The sequence below is a fragment of the Ursus americanus genome, chromosome 25 (assembly GCF_024610735.1).
Source record: "Ursus americanus isolate L20-20 chromosome 25, mUrsAme1.1.p, whole genome shotgun sequence".
Taxonomy (NCBI): domain Eukaryota; kingdom Metazoa; phylum Chordata; class Mammalia; order Carnivora; family Ursidae; genus Ursus; species Ursus americanus.
This window is the reverse complement of record NC_142151.1, coordinates 44105800-44129163: the sequence shown is the minus strand read 5'-3', so window position 1 is coordinate 44129163 and position 23364 is coordinate 44105800. Positions and strand designations below refer to the sequence as shown.

Genomic DNA, 23364 nt, shown 5'->3' with positions numbered 1-23364 from the left:
GGGCCTGGCCCTCTCGCCTCCCGGTCCCCGCCTGTCCGGTGCCAGCCCCCGCCCGCCGCGGCCTCGCGATCCTCCCCTCCCGGCCCCTCGGCCCCTTTCATCTTCCCTAGACTCCGCTTGGGGTTTTGCTGGTTTCTGGGAGATAAAAACCGCCTCAAATAGCGGCGGCGCGCTGCCAGGACAAACAGGGCCGGGCGGGCCATGTGCGCCTGGTTACCGGCCCCGAGCCGGGGCGCCGGGCCTCGGCGGGCCGAGCTCCGGGCACTCGGGCTCCGGCGGCGCCTCCCGCCTCCCAAAGTCGGGGACCCCTTTAGAAAACTCGGGCAGTGGCCTGGCGCTGCCTCGGTGTCCCCCCGCCCAGGCCGGAGGGAGCGCCCCCGCCCTCTCCCGGCAGTGGAGACCGCCCGCTGAGCGCTCTGGGCCCTGGGGACGGTGGGTCCCCGTGGCTGCGTCGCTGGGGCCGCCGCGCCCCCTGGTGAAATGAGTGGGGAGTGCGCTAGGCCTGCACGTCGGCCTCCCCAGAATCTGCAAACCCCGGAAAACTCTGAACAAACGTTAAGTAAGTACGGGGGAGGCGGGGGCCGACTATGAACACACAGCGCACTGTTCCTCCTCCCCAGTTCATATTACAGGGGGAGAGGCAGGAAACCTAACCCGGTAATTACAACACAACCTGTTAGTAGAAATCAGGCTCCACCGAAGGGAGGCGCAAGTTGCAGGCCCAGTCCGCAGTGATTTCTTGGGGGGTATCCGGGGTTGGATGGTGGCACGATTGAGGACAAACGCAAAATTTGTGGGTGGGTTCTCAGTGCTCTTCCCTAATCTGTCAGAGTCAGGGACTCCCTCTCTTCCTTCAAAGCCTGCACTACTGCCCCCTTTCAAGGAGAGCTTTCTCAGCAAGTTGCCCCAAACTACCCTGTTTTTACTCTATGCTCTTTAAGCTTTCTGTGACTTTCCAGGCGACAGTGAACTAACCTAGAAAATTAAACTGGGACTCCTCAAAATTTAGTCTGTGCAGTATCACGTTGGGGGCATTTTGGAAATACAGCTTAAGAGCTCTACCCCAGAATCTGCATTTTAGCAAGATCCTCTGGTGTGTCTATGTTCACTAACATTTGGGAAGTACTAGAGTAGGGGAGACCCATGGCTTTCTGTGTGTTAAGGGCATTTTCAGAGAAGGCTTCTGGAGCCTTCTTGTTTTCTGACCCTGGAATAACTCTCTTGGGGGCAACTTTTCATGTAGAAAGGAAGAGTAGACAGAGCCCAAGAATGCTAAACTTAGAATGCCCCCTAGATTCCCCAACCAGAGCAACTCTTGGGAGTGGGGACGAGGCTTTCCACATTTCCGTGTTCCCAGAGCATGGTCGTTGGAATTGCCCATTAACCCTTATTAAATGAACAAACCAAAGCCCAAGGTCACAGAGTTCATGGCAGAGTTATGGCTAATTGAGTGTTTGGTACTTAAAATGTATTAAATGGTTTCATTTCCATTATTTTCTATGGGAAACAACCATGGGAAATAACTAGGACACTGCAAAAGTGAGGAAGCTGAGGCTCGAAGAATTCAAAGACTTTCCCAAAGTCACACAGCTGTAAGATGAGGAGCCTCCATTCTGCATTCTAGTTCCATCCTTTGGAACCAGAATAAAATCAATCTCCCTTTTCTTCTTTCTCTTTTCTTTCTTTCTTTTTCCCTTTCTTTCTTTCTTTCTCTTTCATTTATTCATTCATTCATTCAAGATTTTATTTATTTATTGGACAGAGAGAGACACAGCGAGAAAGGGAACACCAGGAGGGGGAGTGGGAGAGGGAGAAGCAGGCTTCCCACTGAGCAAGAAGCCTGATGTGGGGCTTGATCCCAGGACCCTGGGATGATGACCCGAGCCGAAGGCAGACACCCAATGACTGAGCCACCCAGTCACCCTGACTTTTCTTCTTTAATATTTAAAAGACAGAGCAAGAGAGAGCACAAACACAAGCCAGGGGTGGGGGCAGAGGGAGAGGGACAAGCAGACTCCCCGCTGAGCAGGGAGCCCGAGGTGGGGCTCTGGTTCCAGGACTCTGGGATCATGACCTGAGCTGAAGGCAGACACTTAACTAAGCCACCCAGGCATCCTTCTTCTTCTTCTTTTTAATATTTAGTTTTTAAGTAAACTCTACACCCAACATGGGGCCGGCACTCACCACTCTGAGATCAAGAGTGGCAGGCTCCACAGACTGAGCCAGCCAAGCGCCCCAATCTCACTTTAATTCTTAAATCAGAATGCCTGGTTTTGGTACAAATTCTCTGTGTCTCATTTTCCTCATGGTTATAGAACAGTACCCACCTCATGCGGTTGTTGTAAAGATTATACAAGCACTTGGGGAGCCTAAGTGGTTCAGCAGGTTAAGCTCAGGTCTTGATCCCAGCGTGCGAGGATCGAGTCCCGCATCAGGCTCCCTGCTCAGAATGGAACCCGCTTCTCCCTCTGCCCCTCTCTCTGTGTCTCTCATGAATAAATAACTACAATCTTAAAAAAAAAAAAAGATTATACAAGCACTTTACTATATAATACGCGCAGGAAACGTCACTGTTTTCCAACTCACTCGCCCTCCACCCGTAACCCTGGGGGCCTGAGGTTTTGGCTGGCGTATCCCTCTCCCTCCCAAGGTCTCTCCGGACTCCCCCATCCCCACCCCCACTCGGAGGCTTTTCCCTTAGCTTTCGCCAGCTGCCCGACAGAGTCCACGTTTCCCTTTGGACGATCCACAGTCCTGGGAGGCTTTAATTAGATACTTCCCTGAACGTGGCTTATTTTGGGCTTTCCGAGCGCTGAGGGTGAGTGGGAATCTGTGTTGCGGAATTCGGAACTGGTTAAAAAATAATAATAATAAAATAAAATAAAAAAGCAGTCTCACAGAGAACACACACACACACACACACACACAACACACAACACACAACACACAACACAAAACACACACAAAACACACCCACCCACCCTGACCCTTAACTAGGGCCTGACCTCGCGGGCATGCCCCCGCGGCTCTCCCTCCGGCCGCTAGGCGGCGCGCGAGGAAGCGCTGGAAGTCTGTCTCGGGACTGCGCACGCGTTCGTGTTCTGCGTTACTCTTCCCCTCACTTCCGTTGAATTTTGCACCGGCATTTGTCCCAGGCGGCTGCCCGTACGGATCCAAATCTAGCCCGGGAACTAAGAGTTAGGGAAGCGGGATCCGTGAGTTTACCGATTCCAGACGTCCTCGGGACCGGCAAGATGTGCTCTCTAGGATTGTTCCCTCCGCCGCCGCCTAGGGGTCAAGTCACCCTATACGAGCACAATAACGAGCTGGCGACAGGCAATAGCTATGAGAGTCCGCCTCCCGACTTCCGGGGCCAGGTGGCCGGAGCGAGGAGGGAGGGGACCTACAGACATGGGGGCGGGGCCAGGGAGAATGGGGCACCTGAGGCCCTGCCCGGGGGCCGGGGTCGCGGTCCTCAGCCTGGTCGACTGGAAGCAGCCTGGCCCGGACTTGAGACTAGAAGGGCTGGAATTTATTTTAGGGCTGGGATTGGAGGGCGAGGGATGTTGAGGAGGTGTGGGGCGGGCCTAAAGGGAATGGAGAGAATGAGGGAGAATTTAGGGGATATGAGGGTGCATAAGTTGAGGACAGTATCTGGGCGAGCTGGGAAGGCACAACCTGGAGGGTCCCCCCACCCCCACCCCCACCCCACGGATTTCCTGGGAAGGAAGAGGGAGAGAAACTGCTATTTATTGAGCGTTTGCTATGTAAGAAAGACGAGTCAGGTGTGCCTCACAGATGTTATAAGATCTAATAATTACAGCAACCCAATGAAATACGCTAGTTGTTGTGTGTTTTTTTTTTTTTTTTTTTTTTTGACAGAGAGAGAGAGAGAGACAGCCAGCGAGAGAGGGAACACAAGCAGGGAGAGTGGGAGAGGAAGAAACAGGCTCCCAGCAGAGGAGCCTGATGCTGGGATCGATCCCAGAACGCTGGGATCACGCCCTGAGCCAAAGGCAGACGCTTAACGACTGCGCCACCCAGGCACCCTAAAATAAGCTAGTTTTACAGATAAGGGAGTTAAGCTCTCTTTCAGTTTCCCACAGGGATTAGGCTTATGGGAATGGGAAACAGGTCTCCAGAGCTTTTTGCTCTTAGCCCAGCCATGATTTGGAGATGGCAGGGAGTTCAGCAGAGATCTGGGGAAGAGACTGATTCATTGTCACACCTCTCACTTCTGGCCTATAGTGGATCAATCTTCCTGTCCTGAACCTGACTAAGGATCCCCTGAAGACCCCTGGGAAGCTGGACCATGGCACAAGAACTGCCTTCATCCATCACCGGGAGCAAGTGTGGAAGAGATGCATCAACATATGGTGAGATGTGGCAGAGGGTCTTCTGGACCATGGTTTGCAGATCCTGGAGAAGATGGGGCCACCATCCCTCTGCCTTGAGCTGCCAGGCTCTCTCTAGCTTGGTGCCGGATAGCATTCATCATAACAAATTAGCAGGCCTTATTGGGAAACTTGAGTTGACAGTAGTTCATTTTATCTCCAATGACTTGCCTTCCTTTCTGGTTTAAGTGAGCCTGCTCCCTACCCCCTCTTCGTGTCATTACCGCTTTCTGAGCCTTTACCTGAAGCTCAGCAAGGTTAGGGATAATGTTTCAGTGAATAATCTCGTATTTAGGTCATTCATTTAGCACATTTAGGAGTGGAGCCATATTGCCTGGATTCAGTTCCTGGCTGTGTCACTCTTTAGCTGTGTGATCTTGGGCAAGTTACTTAATCACTTGGTCCCTCACTTTCCTCGTCTGTAAAACGGGACCGATTTTACAAGGTTGTAGTGATGATGAAATGAATTAATGGATATAAAGCTCTTAGAGAACAGTGCCTGGCACATACATATTAATACCTTCAAGGGTTAGTTATTATCACTGTCATGTGTAGGATAAATTCCTGCAAATCTAGTAGACGGCTTCAAAGGGTATGTTCCTTTGTAATTTCATGAGCTGTTGCCAAATAGTCCTCCGTTGAAAGTGTACATGTTTACAGTCCCACCAGCAGTGTTTGAGAGTGCCTGTTTCCCAACACATGTGCTGCCAGATTTAGGTATTTGTTATTGTAATACCATTTAATTTGCACGTCTTTGTGTGAGTGAAGTTAAACAGCCATTTATTGGCTGATAAGTCATCCGGTCCTAGGCTCTTTCTCACTGCCTCTCTCTTCAGCTGCTGCTTCTCTTCTGTATCTCCTCTTTCTGATGTTCCTGAAGCGTTGGTATCCTGGGCTGGACTCGCAATTGATTCTTCATACCTGCTTGTTCCCTTGGCTGCCAAACACCGTCGGTCGGCCCTTCCGCAGGCTTTCACACACTCAGCATGTTCAAAGCCGATCTCCATTTTCCTTCCCAAACCTGCTTCTGCCTTGTGTTTTTCCTCCTAAGGAATGGCCTACTACTCATTGAGGAGCAAGTGATTTGAGTGTAGGCTCCGGGGCAGACAGGTTGAATCCTGATGCTGCTACTTCCTACCGAGGTCGTATTGATAATACTAACTTCTTCATGCCTCTGTTCTCTCATCTAAAAATGCAGTTGTTAACAAGCCCTATTTTGAAAGGTTGTGATAGCGGCTGACTTAGGTAATGCGTGTGAGGCATCTCGCCTGGCCTTGGCATACTGTGGGCAGTATTAGCTGCTGTAATTACTACGTAGCTGTTTCCCTTGATATCACTCTTACTAATGTCTAGCCCTCAAATTCTGTTCATTCTACTTCTTCAGCCTCTCAAATCTGTCTGCTTTTCTCCAACCCTGTTGGTTCAGAGCACTTTGGCGTTTTTTTCCAGATTCCTGAAGTTAGCCTCTTTTTTTTTTTTTTTAAAGATTTTATTTATTTAGTTGACAGAGAGACAGCCAGCGAGAGAGGGAACACAAGCAGGGGGAGTGGGAGAGGAAGAAGCAGGCTCCCAGCGGAAGAGCCTGATGTGGGGCTCGATCCCATAACGCCGGGATCACGCCCTGAGCCAAAGGGAGACGCTTAACGACTGCGCCACCCAGGCGCCCCTGAAGTTAGCCTCTTAACCCAGCTCCTCCTCTTCATTTTTGCACCCCTCCAATTTGTAGCCAGACTGATCTTCCTAAAATGTCGGTGGTGGGGGTCGCCTGGGTGGCTCAGTTGGTTGAGCGTCCGACTCTTGGTTTCTGCTCAGGCCGTGAGACGGAGTCCCGCTTCAGGCTCCGTGCTCAGTGGAGAGTCTGCTTGAAGGTTCTCTCCTTCTGCCCCTCCCCCAACGGGCGTGCGCACATGCCCGTGCTCACTCGCTCTCTCAAAGAAAGAAAGAAATAAATACATCTTTAAAATGCTGGTGTGATCAGTTTATTCCTCTGCTTAAAATCCTTCCATGGTGGGGCAGCCGGCTGGCTCAGTCAGGAGAGCGTGACTGTTGATCTCGGTTGTGAGTTTGAACCCATGTTGGGTGTAGAGATTATTTAAAAAAAAAAAAAGTCTTTTCATGGCTTTGCATTCACAGGCTCAGGCCAGGTCTTGACCCCCTGACCTACTCATAAAGCCCTGAAAGACCTCTCAGCCTTAGTTGTCTTGTTGGTACAATGAGCAGAATGCCGTTCAGAGTAGTGTGATCATTAGATGAAACGATAACATATAAAGTGCCGGGCACATACTTGGCGCTCATTAAATGTGAATGCTCCTTTTTTTTTGTTTTTGGTAAGATTTTATGTTATGGTATTTTATTTTAAGTAGGCTCCACACCCAGCATGGAGCCCTTTGGGGGGCTTGAACTCATGACCCCTAGATCAAGACCTGAGCTGAAATCAAGAGTCGGACACTTAACTGACTGAGCCACCCAGGCGCTCCACAAGGTTTTATTTTTCAGTAATCTCTACACCCAGTGTGGGGCCTGAACTTACAACCTGGAGATCAAGAGTCGCTCGTTCCACCGACTGAGCCCACCAGGCGCCCGAGTGCCCTTATTTTTGTACACGTTTACTGAATGAGTGTAACCTGTAGAGGGAGACCGAAGGGTTCAGAGTAATCTGACTCCCAGCTTCCTCTCTCAGGCGTGATATGGGCCTTTTTGGGGTGCTGAATGAAATTGCTAACTCGGAGGAGGAGGGTAAGTATTTTTCTCTCCAGCGTTCTCTGGTTTTGTCGTTGGCATCTCCCCTCCATATTCTTCCTAATTCACCCCAGTACCTCTTGGCCCAGCCCCCTTCCCTTTAGCCTTGTTTTCCTGTCCCAGTTGTCTCTGCTGGTGCCATCTTTTCTCGTCTCCACCTACCTCACATACCCCAGAGTGGCCGTCCCAAGTGTGCATGGGCGGAAGGCCCTGGGGAATGCGTGTCCTTTCCTTGCTCGGTCCTTATGCAGGGGTGCCCAGTGACAGCCCTGTGAATGGTTTAATCAGAGCTGCTTCCTCAACCCCACAGTGTTTGAGTGGGTGAAGACGGCGTCCAGCTGGGCCCTGGCACTCTGCCGATGGGCCTCCTCCCTCCATGGGTCCCTGTTCCCCCATCTGTCTGTAAGTTTGGCTTCCTCCCCTGACCCTCTGGCTGCCACTCCCCCACTCCTGCCCTCTTCCACTTCCCATCCCTCAAGGTCAGGGTGGGGTGGGAAGGAAGGCTGGAGAGGGTGGGAATGGTCCAGGACCCTGCCAGAAGTTGTGGGGATAAGCTCCCTTTGTTCCCGCACATCCTCTATCTGCTTTGTTCTCGTAGCTCAGGAGCGAAGATCTGATTGCTGAATTTGCCCAAGTCACAAACTGGTGAGTGTACAAGCTCGGAGGCTTTTGTGGGAAGGAAGTCCTGAACCTGGAAACTTCTCCAGGGGAGAGGGAAGTCAAGGCAGAGATCCCTCCTGCCCCTTTTCTGACTATTACCCACATTCTCACTCCCCCAAAAAAGAAAAGAAAAAGTGAAAAACAATAATGCCCTCATGGGACAGGGAATCTGAGCCTCGGGGCTGGAGGATGGGTTCAGACTCCTCGTGCTCACTCCGGCCCCAGGTCCAGCTGCTGCTTGCGGGTCTTTGCCTGGCACCCCCACACCAACAAGTTTGCAGTGGCCCTGCTAGATGACTCAATCCGTGTGTACAATGCCAGCAGGTACGTGGACACCTACTGGGCGGGCTCCGACTCTTCGGTCTCCCTAAGTCAGCCTCCTTTCCTCACCAGCCTGGGTTCCAGGGCTGCAGTGGATTCCTGGGTTTGGTCCACATGACCCCGCCCAGAACTAGAGTCAGGGGGTCTCCACAATGAGATGTGTCCTATTTCCAGATCTAACCTTTATCCAATCCTTCTGTCCCACAATACCCCTGGGCTCTGCGTGAGCCGCTTTCTTCTCTTGGCTTTCCCTCCTCAACTGAACTCCAGTGCCCTGAGCTATAGTGTCCCTGCTTTGACTCAGTCCCTCAACCTTCACCACAGCACTATAGTCCCCTCCCTGAAGCATCGGCTGCAGCGAAATGTGGCAGCGCTGGCTTGGAAGCCCCTCAGCGCCTCTGTCTTGGCCGTGGCCTGCCAGACCTGCATTCTCATCTGGACCCTGGACCCCACCTCTTTGTCTACCCGGTGAGTCCCAGCAGCATCGGTCTTACCTTGGCCAGAGGCTTGCGGCCATGTTAGCGGTGGTGGGTGGCAAGAAGGTCTGGAAGTTCTTTATCTTCACAGCACTTCCCAGAGCTGTGGGAGAAGCAAACCTAAGGTCAGTGTTGAGCTGCTGAGAATGCTGTAATCTAGAGAAAGGGATAGAAGTAGGAGCTTCTGGAATTGTGGGGAGTGTGTATATATGGATCATGGAGTGGAAAGACTTCCTTTTCCAGAGGACTGTCAGATGTGTATGTTTTGTTTTGTTTTTTAAAGATTTTATTTATTTGTCAGAGGGAGAGAGAGAGAGCACAAGCAGGGGGAGTGGCAGGCAGAGGGAGAAGCAGGCTCCTGGCTGAGCAAGGAGCCCGATGTAGGGCTTGATCCCAGGAACTTGGGATCATGACCCAAGCCAAAGGCATCTGTTTAACCAACTGAGCTACCCAGGTGTCCCTGTCAGATGTAGGTTTAAAGGCAGTGGGGAAGGGAATTAATATAGATATAAATTGAAATCAAGGAAATTGGAAAAAGAATCCCTATGAGAAGTAAATATAAAATCAGAAACTGGTCCTTTAAATTATGACTAAAGAAGAAAACCTTATGGCCACCCTTATTAAGGTAAAAGAGAAAATCAAAGTACAGTGCTTTTCAGAATGGGAAGAATGAGATAACTACAGATATGGAAGAAAATAGAAAAATTATTACAAAATATGTACAACTTTAGACCAACAAATTGAAAATCTAAAGGAAATATTTGATTCTCTACCAAAATCTGTAACCAAAGTGGATTGTGTAAGAAATTAAAACAGATGAGCTCTGGGGCGCCTGGGGGTTCAGTCGTTAAGCGTCTGCCTTCGGCTCAGGGCATGATCCCGGCATTCCGGGATCGAGTCCCACATCGGGCTCCTCCGCTGGGAGCCTGCTTCTTCCTCTCCCACTCCCCCTGCTTGTGTTCCCTCTCTCGCTGGCTGTCTCTCTGTCAACTAAATAAATAAAATCTTTAAAAATAAATAAATAAATAAAATAAATCTTAAAAAAAAATTAAAACGGATGAGCTCTACCACTAAAAAAATGCCATGCAGACATGGCTTTATGAGAGTTCTATCTAATTTCAAAGAAAAGGTAGGCTCCATGTTGTTTGTTTGTATCTTTTATTTTATTTATTTATTTATTTATTTATTTATTTTTAAAGATTTTGTTTATTTATTTGACAGAGAGAGACAGCCAGCGAGAGAGGGAACACAAGCAGGGGGAGTGGGAGAGGAAGAAGCAGGCTCCCAATAGACGAGCCTGATGCGGGGCTCGATCCCAGAACACGGGGATCACGCCCTGAGCCAAAGGCAGATGCTTAACAACTGGCCACCCAGGCGCCCCTCTTTTATTTTATCTTTTAATTTTTTATTTTTTTAAAGACTTTATTTATTTATTTGACAGAGAGAGACAGCGAGAGAGGGAACACAAGCAGGGGGAGTGGGAGAGGGAGAAGCAGGCTTCCTGCTGAAAAGGGAGCCCGATGCAGGGCTCGATCCCAGGACCCTGGGATCATGACCTGTGCTGAAGGCAGATGCTTAACCAACTGAGCCACCCAGGCATTCCTGTTTGTTTTTGAAGTAGGCTCCATGCCCAGCCCATAGTGGGGCTTAAACTTATGAGCTTGAGATTACAGTCACATGCTCTACTGACTGAGCCAACCAGGCTCCCCACCCTACCATGTTATTTGAATTAGACCAGATCACAGAAAAATTTGGAAATTTTTGGAAATCAGGCTCCTGATTTTTTTCTTTTAATAAACTTTATTTTGGCATAATTTTAGATATTTAGAACAGCTGCAAAGATAGTACAGAGAGTTTTGGATACCCATCATTCGTTCAACCCATTGTTGTTGTTGTTTTTTTTTTAGATTTGTAAAAAAATTTATTCATTAGAGAGAGTGAATGAGGGAGAGAGAGCACTCGAGTGTGAGTGCATGAGCCTGGGGGGGAGGGGCTGGGGGAGAGGGAGAAGCAGACTCCCACTGAGCCCAGAGCCCAATGTAGGGTTCTATCCCAGGACCCTGGGATCATGACCCAAGCTGAAGGCAGACGCTTAACCAACTGAGCCACCCAGGCGCCCCTGTTTCACCCATTCTTAATATCTTACGTTACCATGCCACATTTCTCAAAACTAAGAAACTGACATTTATATGTTATTAACTAAACTCAGACTTTCTTCAGATTTCACCAGTTTTTCCATTGATGTCCTCCTTCTGTCCCAGAATCCATCCTGGTTTATTTTTATAAAGCTCATCCCTAAAACCTAAATCTGACAATAAGTGGTATAAGAAAGACAATATTTTAGCATACGTTTAAAAATCCTAAAGAAAATACGAGCAAATAGAGTCCAAAAGCTTATTTATTTATTTATTTATTTGAGAGAGAGTGAAAGAGAGAGATCACAGAGCTCCGGAGAGGGAGAAGCAGATTTGCCACTGAGCAGAGAGCCCGATGCGGGGCTCGATCCCAGGACCCTGGGATCACGACCCGAGCCGGAGGCAGTTGCCCAACCGACTGAGCCACCCAGGTGTCCCCCCTCAAAAGCATATTAAAAAAATCTTAACCAAGTAGGATTTTCCAGAAATTAGACTGTTTGTCATCAGGAAATCTATTAACATGACTTATTACATTAGGAAATTAAAGGAGAAAAATGCTTATATCCATAAATGCTCTTAAAAAGCAGACATTCCAGGGGCGCCTGGGTGGCACAGCGGTTAAGCGTCTGCCTTCGGCTCAGGGCATGATCCCAGCGTTTTGGGATCGAGCCCCACGTCAGGCTCCTCCACTGGGAGCCTGCTTCTTCCTCTCCCACTCCCCCTGCTTGTGTTCCCTCTCTCGCTGGCTGTCTCTATCTCTGTCAAATAAATAAATAAAATCTTTTTTTTAAAAAAAAAAGCAGACATTCCAGTTGAAAACAAAGTAAAATAGGAATACAAATAGATGACCTAACCTAAGAGTATTTACTGAGGAAAAAAAACAAGTATTTGCTCAGAATCAGTAGCTACCATATTAGACAGTGAATATGAAATACTAAAGGTATTTCTTCCAGTAATGTCAAGATCAAGACAGAGGTATATTATCACCGTTATTTTTATTTGAATTTTTTTTTAAGTAATCTCTGCACCTGATATGGGGCTCGAACTCACAACCCCAAGATCAAGAGTCACGTGTTCTACCTACTGAGTCAGCCAGGTTAATCATTATTTTTGGAGAGTCTAATGAGTGCAGTAAGACAAGAAAAAAGGTGAAGTCTTGAAAGCAAAGGGAAAATTATTCTTCTTTGATGATATGATTTCATACCTAGAGAAAACAAGCGACTCAGCTAAAAACACCTATTTGATCTAATAAGAAATTTAAATGTAGGAAGGTGACTGGATCCAGGAAACCAAAAGTGTAATCGTTTCCTTTTATACCTACAATCATCATTGAGAACTTGAGATGGAAAAAATATTCTACTACAATGTGTGCAATTACCAAAATCACTGGGGATGAACTGTTAAATTTATTTAATCTACTAGACATCTGCAGAAAGTTGTGGAAGAACATTAAGCAAGAGCTGACTACATGGAGAGACACACTGTACGCCCGGACAGGAATGTGTCATCATAGACAGGTCACATTAAGTGCAACCGGAATTCTGCTGGGTTTTGTTTTTCTGAACTGGGCAAAATGATATGCGGAGTTTTTATTAAAGAATAGATACGAGAGAATTGCCAGGAGAAGTTTGAAAAGGAAGAATATGGAGGGGAGACTTGCCCTTACCAAGTATTAAATGTCTTATGAAGTTCGAGTAATGGGGAGTTATTGGCACGAGGATAGACAAACAGATCAGCGTAACCGAGTAACATTGAGGAACAGATCTAAGAATATATGTATGAGGGGCGCCTGGGTGGCACAGCGGTTGAGCGTCTGCCTTCGGCTCAGGGCGTGATCCCGGCGTTATGGGATCGAGCCCCATGTCAGGCTCCTCTGCTGTGAGCCTGCTTCTTCCTCTCCCACTCCCCCTGCTTGTGTTCCCTCTCTCGCTGGCTGTCTCTCTCTCTGTCAAATAAATAAATAAAATCTTTAAAAAAAAAAAAAAAAAAAGAATATATGTATGAGAAATGTGGCTTTTCGTTGCAATGAAGTTTAGATTTTTTTTATTTTAGTGGTGTTGGGATAATTGGCTATCCATATAGGAAATAACAAAGGTAGTCCTTGCTTTACACTTTTTCTATACAAATAAATTCCAAGCAGACAAAAGAACTAAATGTAAAAATAAAAGGACTGGAAGAAAATACAGAATTTGTTTTTTGAAAATACATGATATTTTTTACTCATTCAGGATGGTATTATTAAAATTATAATGTTTGATAATATACGGTACTAGCAAGACTAGGAAAATGGGTACTTTTTTTCTTGGTGAGAAGACTATATTGTGGTACAAACTTTTTAGGAAATAATTGTTTTTTTTAAAAGTGCAAGCCTAGGGATGCCTGCTTGGCTCAGCTGGTTAAGCGTCTGCCTTCAGCTCAGGTCATGATCCCAGGGTGCTGGGATCGAGTCCTGCGTCGGGCTCCCTGCTCAGCGGGACGGCTGCCTCTCCCTCTGCCTGCCGCTCCCCCTGCTTGTGTGCTCTCTCACACAAACAAATAAATAAAATCTTTTAAAAAAATTGAAAAAGTGCAAGCCTTTTTTAACCCCCAAATTCTGAACACATAGTAACATGAGTACGTAAGGATATAGATACAGAGAATATTTTTTGCAGCATTGTTGGGAATGACAAAACATTACAAACAGTTGAGATGTCCATTTGTGGAGGCATGACTGAATCACTTCCAGTTTACCGATTCAGGGGGGTGGGGACAGTGGAGCCACTGAAAAGAATGAGATGGATCTCTGAACAGACCTGAAAAGAGAACTGTGATTTATTGTAAAGTTCGAGAAAGGGGCGCCTGGGTGTCTCGGTCGGTGAAGCGTCTGACATTGGCTTGATCATGACCTCAGGGTCCTGGGATCGAGCCCCGCATCGGGCTCCCTGCTCAGTAGGGAGTCTGTTCTCCCTCTGCCTGCCCCCCGCCCCCACTTGTTCTCTCTGTCTCTCAAAAAAAAAAAAAAGTTCAAGAAAAAGTTGTAGGTCAGTGATGTAAGGTCCCATTGGCACCTGAGGTCGTTAGAGTTCGGCGGTAAAGGAGGAGGCTGGCGTTCGTTCAGGTGGTAGCCTGTACCTGTCAGGCCAGGAGCGTGGCTCTGGAGGCACAGCGCTGACTGGGACGCAGCCGGTGCTCTCAGGGATCCCGGGGTGGCGGAGGACGACCCCCGTGCTGCGTCTTTGTGACAAGCAGAAAACCACACAGGAGCAGAGAGCGAGAGTATTTCTGACATGGAAAGACAGGGTTTGCAGCGCAGGATGAGTTCTGGGGAGCAGCAGGTAACTCTGGACAAGAGACTGGAGCCCTGAGGTAACCTCACAGACGGTCCCAGGCCCCAGGGACCTCTCCCCGGCTCGGCACCAGCCAGCCCTGCTGGTCAGAAGCGTGTGTCTCCTTGAGGCCTACGGTGAACGCTGACTCCCCTTCACTCGTTTTCATCTATGCACCTAATGGTGTCGATTTTGCCCTTCCTTCCTTATCCCCCCCCTTTTTTCTTTAACTTCTATCACCCTTACTCATTTCCCCTAACCTGGATCTGAGGGGCCGTCGGGATATGGAAGTTTCGTCAGGAGGTAAGGAAATAGAGTCATGGGGCGTTCTTGTCGCCTTCTGACTTCATACCCCGTTTCCCCCCACAGACCGTCTTCGGGTTGTGCCCAAGTGCTGTCTCACCCTGGGCACACACCTGTCACCAGCTTGGCCTGGGCGCCCAGTGGGGGACGGCTGCTCTCAGCTTCACCTGTGGATGCTGCTATCCTGGTGAGTGGGTCCCCACCCTCTCGCGGTCATTTCAGCCCGCCGCAGATTTGAGCAAGGGCATTCTTCGCCTGGGGGTGGAAGATATCCTATGGGGACGAGAGGAATAATTGTCCCTTCAGTATTAGTGTTAAACTTATCCAGGGAGGGAGCGGTACCATTCAGACTCCTCAGACGTGACACTCTGCTTGCTATCACTGTACGTGTAAACCCGTTCCCTCCTATTTTAACAGTCCCTCTCCTGCTTCATCTCCTTTCTGTGTCTTTGTACCTTGAGTAAGGGCAGCCCCTGTGACAGGATAGGGACGCTGCGGGTTTCTCACTCCCGACCCCTCTGTCCTAGGTATGGGATGTCTCAACAGAGACCTGTGTTCCCCTTCCCTGGTTTCGGGGAGGCGGGGTTACCAATCTGCTCTGGTCCCCGGATGGCAGCAAAGTCCTGGCTGCCACTCCTTCAGCTGTCTTTCGGTGAGTGGGAGGGGGGCAGAGGGAGGGGGAGGGCAAGGATGACCTAGAGAAAGGCACTTAGCTCCTGGAACTTCCAGCAGGCAGAACCTTCTGTTCTGTTCCCATTCTCTGACCTGGGCCTGGGACTGGCAGAGGGAGGGAAGTCCAGGTTTTGGAAGCTAGAGGTCCTAAGTTGTGACCCGCCTCTCCCCGGCAGAGTGTGGGAGGCCCAGATGTGGACCTGCGAGAGGTGGCCTACTCTATCAGGGCGGTGTCAGGTGAGAGGGGACAGCACCAGAGAGCTGGGGAGGAGGCGGGTCGCAGGTGCCCCAAGCTTGTCTCCCCACGTCCTCTGCTTTTCTTCCTGCATTCCCCCGTAGACCCATGTTCCCCTGCCTTTTGCTCCCTGACCCCAGACTGGCTGCTGGAGCCCAGATGGAAGCCGACTGCTGTTCACTGTATTGGGGGAACCACTCATTTACTCCTTGTCATTCCCAGAACGCTGCGGTGAGTCAGGAGAAACAGCTCAGGATGCAGAGTATCTGGGGTAGTCAGAGGGAGGCAGGAACCCTCTGGAATATGCTGCTCTGAAGGATACAGGGAGTAAAGCTTGGGAGACTTGAGAGGAGTTGATGCTTACAACGGGTGTGAGGCAGAGGGCCAGTGAGGGGCCCGTTTCCTGTACTGCAGAGCCTCTGCCCTTCTCGCAGGGGAGGGAAAGGGGTGCGTTGGAGGTGCCAAGTCAGCCACCATCGTGGCGGATCTGTCCGAGACGACAGTACAGACACCGGACGGAGACGAAAGGTGAGCTGCATGGCTGGGGGAGGGAGTGAGGTGGGAGGGACCATGCCGAGCCCTCCCACTGACTCTCTTGACTCACAGACTTGGGGGAGAGGCTCACTCCATGGTCTGGGACCCCAGTGGGGAGCGTCTGGCTGTGCTCATGAAAGGTAAGCGTTGGGAAGGACTTTGCTCGGGTCACGGCCATCTCCCCATTGATGGAGGGCGTCCGTGTCCTGGCTGCAGTTCTCTGCCTTGCCCTGGGATTCTGCCTCCGGGGTGCCTTCCTATCGCACCTGTTTCTCCTAGGAAATCCACGGGTCCAGGATGGTAAACCAGTCATCCTCCTTTTTCGCACTCGAAACAGCCCAGTGTTTGAGCTGCTTCCTTGGTAAGTGCCGGGTAGACCATCGAGTCTGAACTCCCTACCAGCCTTCCCACGCCAAACCCACATCCTACTTCACCGGCCTGTCTGCAATCGCCTGCTCACCTTCTCCCCCTAGTGGCATTATCCAGGGGGAGCCGGGGGCCCAGGCGCAGCTCATCACCTTCCATCCTTCCTTCAACAAAGGGGCTCTGCTCAGTGTGGTGAGTAGGCCAGGCTGCTGGGCTTTTGGGGAGCGGGGTGGAGAACTGAGGACTGTGGCTGCCGCGTGGCCCCCCCTGCGGCTTTCCTCGGGGCCCAGGCTCTGATCGATTTTCCTTGTCCCTCTGCAGTGCTGGTCCACAGGCCGAATTGCCCACATTCCTCTGTACTTTGTTAATGCCCAGTTTCCACGCTTTAGCCCAGCGCTTGGCCGAACCCAGGAGCCCCCAGCTGGGGGTAGAGGCTCTACTCATGATCTGCCCCTCTTTACGGAGACATCCCCAACCTCTGCCCCGTGGGACCCTCTCCCAGGGCCACTGCCTGCCCGGTCCCACTCCCCTCACTCCCACTTCGAATAATAAAAAATTCCCTTTGTTGTTTTCCACTCCATTACGAGACTTTTTTCCAGGAGCTGCACTGAGGTCTAGTGAAGAAAAAAAAGGCGGGTTAAGATGGCTGTGTTACTTTTTATGAATTTGGGCAAGTTACTTAACCCTAGGTACTAGGTGGTTTTCCCATGATTTGGAAAGCAAAGCTGAGAAGATACCTACCTACCACAGGCTTTGGCATGTAACAGACATTTCACTTTTCCCCAGTTTCAGCAAGTTCCCAAAATGGTGCAGGGCAGTAATGAGGCAAGGACTTGATCCGTACGAGACAGATGACATTTTATTGGACTAGGGAATTTGTGGGAGGCTTAGGCACTGGGCGCTGGGCCAGGGTGGCACGGGCCATGCTCAAGGCCCCCTCTCGGGTGTGGTGCCCACCAATGAAGCCGCTGGTGTGGACAAAGACGCAGCCAGGAATCCCACTGACCTGGTCCAGGGCCTCATCCTGAAGACCCCGCCATGGCTCTGGCAGGGGCAGCCTGTGAGTGAACAGAAAGAAGTTGATGGGAGCAAACGGAGGCCTTGAGGAGCAGAGAGAGGGAGCACAGAAGAGGTCAAGGTTAGCGGCCCCCTCTGATAGGGCTGCAACAGGCCTGCAGGTCTGCAGGGTCTTACCGGCTCTGGAATGAATGGGGCTCCTTGGGCACACACTGTACCCGCCACTGTCCAGCCTGGTCAGTGTAGATCACAAAGGCGATGGTCCCCGGCGGGGACAGCCCAGATTCCAGGTGGTAGAGGTGCTCCTTCCAGGGGCATCCACCTTTTGCCAGTTCTACTATCTCCCCACTTGGGTCCACCTGAAAGGGAGGCACGGCTGGAAGGCTGAGGGTGGAAGGAGCCCTGCCGACCAGCAGCCCGCCAGCAGTCATTAAGCCACGAACCACAGGGCCTCCTCCCAGGCCTGTACCTGGAATCGCTGGGCCAGGGCCTCTTCCACCAGGGCCCGGGCTGGCAGCCAGCTGTGTTGGTAGAAGCCTAGTCTCTGCAGAAACTCCTCTCGGACCAGGTCCATTGCACGCTTGAACCCGGCCTGGGAATCGTGGGAATCAGAACCACGGTGCCGGCCCCAACTTTCGACTTGGCTAGGATTGGAGGAGGCAACCACTCTCCTTTCCTCCCCCCAAGGTACTTAAATGCCTCATGGTCTCTTCCTTTGGGGCTCTCCTTACCTCGGTGTCTTGGTTGGGCTGGTTCCAGGCAGGATTAAGTCGAGCGACCCGGGCGCTCAGTGTGGTCGTCAGCACGTATCTAGGCTCTCCCTCTTCCCACTGGGAGATGCCATTGTCCACTGCGTCCACCTCCTCCACGAAGTTCTCGTACATCTACGGCAGCAGCGGGAGTCAGTGCTCTTGACGATTCCTACCACGTGCGTCAAGTTTTATAGATTTCACTCATTTAATCTCCACAATAGCCCCGTGAGGGTCTCAACATTTGCTGGGTGAACAAAGGGAGAACTAGGGAGTTAAGTGGCTTCAGGTCGGATCTCATCATGCTGGGGCTGGAATTCGGATCACCTGACTTGTAATCCAGCGCTCCCCCCACCACTGCACAAAGCCTGAGTCAAGGCCAACACTGTGTGAGGAGGGGGCTGCTGACTTCAGAACAAGGAAGGTCTCGAGCTCCAGGAGGGGCTCTGGGAGTGGATCCCTGTGGCCGAGAGCATCAGTCTCCAGGTGGGCTAAGCAGGCGGTTCAGTGACCAGGTCAATGAGGTACACGAGGGTCTGGCCAAACGTGAGTCACGTGGGAGAGCGAGTCCGGACAAGACACAGGAGCTGGCAGGCGGGCCACGGTGTGCCACGTGGTGGGAACAGGTGCTGCACTTCCCGAGGCCACAGAAAGGGTGGGACAGGTGTGCCTCAGGAGTCTGGGGGCAGGGGCACCCAGATGGCTCACTCGGCTGGGCGTCTGCCTTGGGCTCAGGTCATGACAGGGTCCTGGGATCGAGTCCCCCATCGGGCTCCCTGCTCAGTGGGGGTCCACCTGCCGCTCCCCCTGCTTGTGCACGTGCACTCACTCTGACAAATAAAATCATAAAGTCTGGGGGCAGAAATGATATGCGGTATCAATGCTTACGGCAAGACTGCTCTGCACACAGGCTTACAACATCAACACATCGGGTGTGCAGCAAAGTGCTCCTCTCGGGGAGAGCTGGAAAAGAAACTCCTTTATGCCCAGCCTCTCTTGGTCTGGACCCCCGCGTGGGCTCCCTGCTCAGCAGGAGCCTGCTTCCCCTGCCCCCCCTGCCCCTCCCCCCAGCTCCTGCTCTCTTTCTCTCAAATAAATAAATAAAATCTTAAAAAAAAAGGAAACCCCTCAGAAGGGAAAATGGACCCAGGCAATCTAAAAACCTTAGTATTCCAAAAGCTCCAATTCAACCATTCCTATTCCTTCACATCAGGGGCAGGACAGGCAAGCTAAGACCCGAACTCAACGGCTTCTGCAAAAACCAGAGTTGATGGGATCTGAAGCCTGACTCGTGAACCTCACGGGAGTGGGGTCAAGCAGGGGACCTCAGAATCACTGTCTGATCTGACAGGTGTGCCAGGGCCACTAGCCCCGCTCCTTCCCGGCAGCAGGAGCGTGCTGAGCTGCTCACAGGGGATGCTGCCGGGACCCGAACACGTGTTCGTAAGCCAACCCTTCCCAGCTGAACGTCCGGATGCGTCTGTCCCAGATACGCTCCCCTCCCCCTTCAGGGCGGCCAGAACCTCTAAGCCATGTGCTTCCCCACACAAACAGCCCCCTCTTCCTACTAAGTTGTTGAACAATCATTTTTTATGTGTGTCAGATCAAGAAAAGGACCAGGAAACACTGCTTTATGGTTTTCAACGTCTTTCCCCAAACACGACCTCACCCACTTCTCACAACTACCCCAGGACAGAGGTGAGAGAGAGGAGCCATCCCCTGTGCGAAGATGAGTCTGACTGAGGGAGAAAGTGCTGGGCCAGCTATGGCCAGGAGTCCTGACCCGAGGCCCAGTCCTGCGTGAGTGCCATTTCCAGCTGCTGGAGATGCTCTTATAGGTCATCTCTGTCCTTGGGTCCCCACCTTGTCATAGATGGTGCCCACCACGCTGTCCTCTTCGCTGGTGCCCAGCAACTGGGCCAGCAGCTTGTGCCCGAAGTGCAGATAGATGAGTCCCGCACTGCTCAGCTTGGTCCGCCATGGCTTCCCGGGAGACAGGGAGCTCATGGTCTCCGTGAAAGACCTGAGGAGCACGGAGAGGCAGGGCTGAGGTAGAGCTGCCCCAGTGAGCCCATGGCGTGTGTGTGCACGTGCAGCACGCAGGGTGGACGCTGGGGAACACTCAGGAGCTGGGAGAAGAGTGCCCAGCTGTGGGGCTTCAGCTTTTCCTTGGGGTTCAACATGGACCTCAGCTTGGAGTCTCCACTCATGTTTTCATTTGACAATGCTTAGTTCAATGCTTATCCATGCCAGGCTTTGTGTTTTAGACATCGGGATTAAAAACCCCTAAGACAAGGCCGCCTGGGTGGCTCAGTTGGTTGAGCGTCTGCCTTTGGCTCAGGTCATGATCCCAGGGCACTGGGATCGAGTTCCACATCAGGCTCCCTGCTCAGTTGGGGAGTCTGCTTCTCCCTCTGCCTGCAGCTCCCCCTGCTTGTGCTGTCAAATAAATAAATTAAAAAGAAAATCTTAAAACAGAAACAAAAACACACCCTAAGACAATGTCCCTGCCTTCACGTTCATCCACTACAGGCAGACAAGCACCCGACCAAACGAATGCTCTAGCTAGGTTATAACCAAGCCGGGGGGGTTCATCCTAAAACATGAATTAGGTGCTCACCAGCCAGACAAAAGGTCGAGGAGAAAAGGCATTCCACGTAGACGGAACAACATCTCTTACAATGGTTAAGAGACAGGTGTCTACATGGAACTGCAAGAAACGCATCTTAGGTGTGAGGAGCGACAAAAAAATAAAGCTCAAAGGGGAAGCCAGGGCCAGCTCATGGCAGGCCTCGTCCACCATATTTTGGAGTCTGGACTTTATCTGCAGGTAGTGGGGAGATTTCCAGCGGGCAAGTGCACGTGAGAGCCCTGAGCCAGGCAGCACGCAGAACAAGTGCACGGTCACGGGCAGCGATGCGGGGGAATGAGCGCAGGAGGAATCTGAATTCTCAGTGGCACAGAGAACAGGGAAAGGGTGTGACGGTTCTTAGGCAAGTAGAAACCACAGCTGTAATTTCTAAATGCCAGTCCGTCAGAATCAGCTAGAGAGCTTATTTTTTGCTTTAGTGTTTTTTATTAAATAGTAAATACAAAAATATTTATAAGATGTTCACAGGGTATAAAGACTAATACATAGTTAGCCCCCAGATAAAAGTCCAAAAAGAAGCTAAACTAAATTGTTGATGGAAAGAGACATACGTGCTGAACTACACAGTCGAACAGGGGTTCGATGAACACAGAACCGAGGACACTGCTTGCTTCCGGGAGGCAGGGGAATGGGACGGGGAAGGAGTGCCTGCGCACAGATGCCACGACAATGGGGCTGCTCTAGTTCCGAGGACTGTTTGTTACATGTTTTATATTCCAGAAGTGTTAAATACGTTCTTTTATGTATCAAATACTGCACAGTCCAAAAAAAGTATACAAAATCATTAGAAAAAAGGAATTAGTCAATATCGTCAAGTGCCACGAAGAGGTCCGTTAAGGTGAGACCCTCCGCCAGCAACCTGAGTGTGGCGTTGAGGTCACCGGTGCCCTTTCCATGAGCATTTCCAGTGCAGAGATTGGGAGGGGACCAGGTGAATGAGCGAATGGAATGAACTGGAAGGGGTGTGGAACCAGCGTCAGCTCTTTTATTGAAGAGAGGCTGAGAAGGGAGGGTACATGATGAGACTATAAACACCAGAAGGATTCCCCCACCACATCATTTATGAATGTAAGACGTACACTTAAAAAAAGGGGGGGAAGGGAGAGAAATACAGAGAATTAAAGTAAACATCCTCATACGCTGACTTTAAGCAGTGTGGTGTATATGAAAGGAGGGTCTGGTTTTTTATTCACTCTCTTGATTTCCAAATGGAGCTACTTGGGCAGAGTTTTAGACTGTAGGCAAAAAGAAGTAGAAACACTAGGGGAGGGAGCGCCTGGGTGGCTCAGTGGGTTAAGCGTCTGCCTTCAGCTCAGGTTATGATCCCGGGGTCCTGGGATGGAGCCCCGGGTCAGGCTCCCTGCTCAGCGGGGAACCTGCTTCTCCCTCTCCTCTGCCCCCTCACTGCTCATACTCTCTCTACTCCCTCAAAGAAATAAATAAAAATATTAAATAAAAAAAAAAAAAAAAAGGGAAGAAACCCTGGCGGAGAACAGTGGTGTGAGCCCCCAGAGGAGAAAGTAACAGATCGCAAAAGGGGCAAACGGAAGGGGACAGCGTTTCCTGAACCGGAAGGAGGGAGCTGAGGATGCTTGGGAGTGGGGATCTGAGGACATGCCTGCAGGAAAGGCTCAATTTCCTTTGAAAAGGAGGTGGCAGGGTCACTTACCGAGGGAGTTTGATGAGGTGGGGGCCTGAGGAGAGAGAAGAGGACTGAAATGGTACCGTGGATAATGGGCCACCCTTGGAAATGAAAGATTTCCTACCGTGAGAGTATAAACGAAGGAGGAGCCACATCCATCCGAGCTGTCACCAAGCACCGCTGCCCCGTGGGCCCAGCAGTCCGAAGTGGGGCAGCAAGGGCGGCTGAAAGGACTAATCTGAGCTGGGGTATTAACTGGGGAGAGGACGGCGCTAGTGGGAGAAAAGCCTGACCGAGCCAGGGAAGGCGGCGAGCGGGGAGCGGCGTGAGGGCGGCCCGGAAGCCACGGAGGCCCGCGGCCAGGTGGTCGGACGCAGAGCAGGGGGAGAGCCGGCAGGTGCAGCGCCACGGGACCCGGGAGTTGGCTTTCAAGGACGAGGCGGTTCCCTTCGCCGGCACGTGCCCGCAGGGGGTGGCTGCCCGGGGCACAGAGGAAAGCCGAAGGCTGGGAACTCACCTCTGGTGATGGTCATATCGGTGTCTCTGAGGGTCGTACTCGCCACCCACGTCTACCACGATGTCACAGGAAGCCAGTTTTTCGGGGTCCCGGGTCCGCACAATCTCTGCATCCTGCAGGGGACACTGGAGGTGAGGGGCGGCCAGGGTCGTGCAGACGGAGGATGCAGGGTAGGTTTCCGGGGGAGCGGGTCAGGAGGGGTGCTCGGGAGCGGCCCGCCCGGGAGGCCCGCAGGGGTCCCGGGGTCAGTTTCCGCGGAGCGGACCGTACCCGGTACTCGGGCAGGAGGCGCAGTAATGCGCACGCCAGGGCCTCATCGCAGTGGAAAGTGCCGCTGTGCGTCCCGATTCGGGGTGGCGCCATGAGGCTGCCGCGGGGTCGCTTGGCCAGCGGGACGGACTCCAGGCCGAGCACACGGGGCCGGGCCCGCGCGGGTGGCGACGGCCGCAGCAGCACACGCAGAACACCGCGCAGAAAGCAGTGGCCCATACAGCCTCCCGCTGGGGAGGTGGGTCGTCGACCCGGAAGAGGAAGCGCCGGCACAGCTCCACTTCCGCCGGGCGGCCGTTCCCATGGCAACCGGCCCGCAGAGAGGGCCGCGCCGCCGGATTTCTCCCTCGCTCCTCCAAAGGCCCAGGGCGGAGCCTGC

At 51.5% G+C, this 23364-nt stretch overlaps 2 protein-coding genes across 5 annotated transcripts; one reads left to right on the top strand and one right to left on the bottom strand.

Annotated features, from left to right (window-relative positions):
• The first annotated feature begins 428 nt into the window (after window positions 1-428).
• On the top strand, window positions 429-16718 carry AAAS (aladin WD repeat nucleoporin). 4 transcript variants are annotated; one of them, XM_045800944.2, is made up of 16 exons: window positions 429-559; window positions 4249-4376; window positions 7075-7130; window positions 7444-7535; window positions 7732-7778; window positions 8019-8117; window positions 8439-8582; window positions 14400-14520; window positions 14861-14985; window positions 15182-15242; window positions 15381-15471; window positions 15675-15768; window positions 15847-15914; window positions 16054-16135; window positions 16248-16332; window positions 16462-16718. In XM_045800944.2, the coding sequence occupies exons 3-16, from the start codon at window positions 7082-7084 to the stop codon at window positions 16687-16689; spliced, it is 1386 nt and encodes a 461-aa protein (XP_045656900.2). In that variant the 5' UTR covers window positions 429-559; window positions 4249-4376; window positions 7075-7081; the 3' UTR covers window positions 16690-16718. The 4 variants fall into 4 exon arrangements, with proteins under 4 accessions (XP_045656900.2, XP_045656897.2, XP_045656898.2 ...); XM_045800941.2 differs by lacking the exon at window positions 429-559 and adding an exon at window positions 3118-3377; XM_045800942.2 differs by lacking the exon at window positions 429-559 and adding an exon at window positions 3139-3215.
• Window positions 16719-16981: 263 nt separating this feature from the next.
• On the bottom strand, window positions 16982-23265 carry MYG1 (MYG1 exonuclease). The gene is made up of 7 exons (XM_045800945.2): window positions 22986-23265; window positions 22716-22828; window positions 19770-19929; window positions 17889-18041; window positions 17627-17749; window positions 17335-17516; window positions 16982-17198 (listed from the first exon to the last, which is right to left on the bottom strand). The coding sequence occupies exons 1-7, from the start codon at window positions 23202-23204 to the stop codon at window positions 17000-17002; spliced, it is 1149 nt and encodes a 382-aa protein (XP_045656901.2). The 5' UTR covers window positions 23205-23265; the 3' UTR covers window positions 16982-16999.
• Between the last annotated feature and the right edge of the window lie 99 nt (window positions 23266-23364).

Excerpts from the sequence above, each read along its gene's own strand:
- MYG1 (XM_045800945.2), bottom strand. The coding sequence starts at position 23,204 with ATGGGCCACTGCTTTCTGCGCGGTGTTCTGCGTGTGCTGCTGCGGCCG. Across the intron at positions 22,829-22,985 it reads GCCTCCTGCCCGAGTACCGG|GATGCAGAGATTGTGCGGAC; the intron begins GTACGGTCCGCT and ends TGTCCCCTGCAG. Across the intron at positions 19,930-22,715 it reads CGATATGACCATCACCAGAG|GTCTTTCACGGAGACCATGA; the intron begins GTGAGTTCCCAG and ends CGTGCTCCTCAG.
- AAAS (XM_087855866.1), top strand. The coding sequence starts at position 3,597 with ATGGAGAGAATGAGGGAGAATTTAGGGGATATGAGGGTGCATAAGTTG. Across the intron at positions 7,536-7,731 it reads CCCTGTTCCCCCATCTGTCT|CTCAGGAGCGAAGATCTGAT; the intron begins GTAAGTTTGGCT and ends TTGTTCTCGTAG. Across the intron at positions 16,333-16,461 it reads AAGGGGCTCTGCTCAGTGTG|TGCTGGTCCACAGGCCGAAT; the intron begins GTGAGTAGGCCA and ends GTCCCTCTGCAG.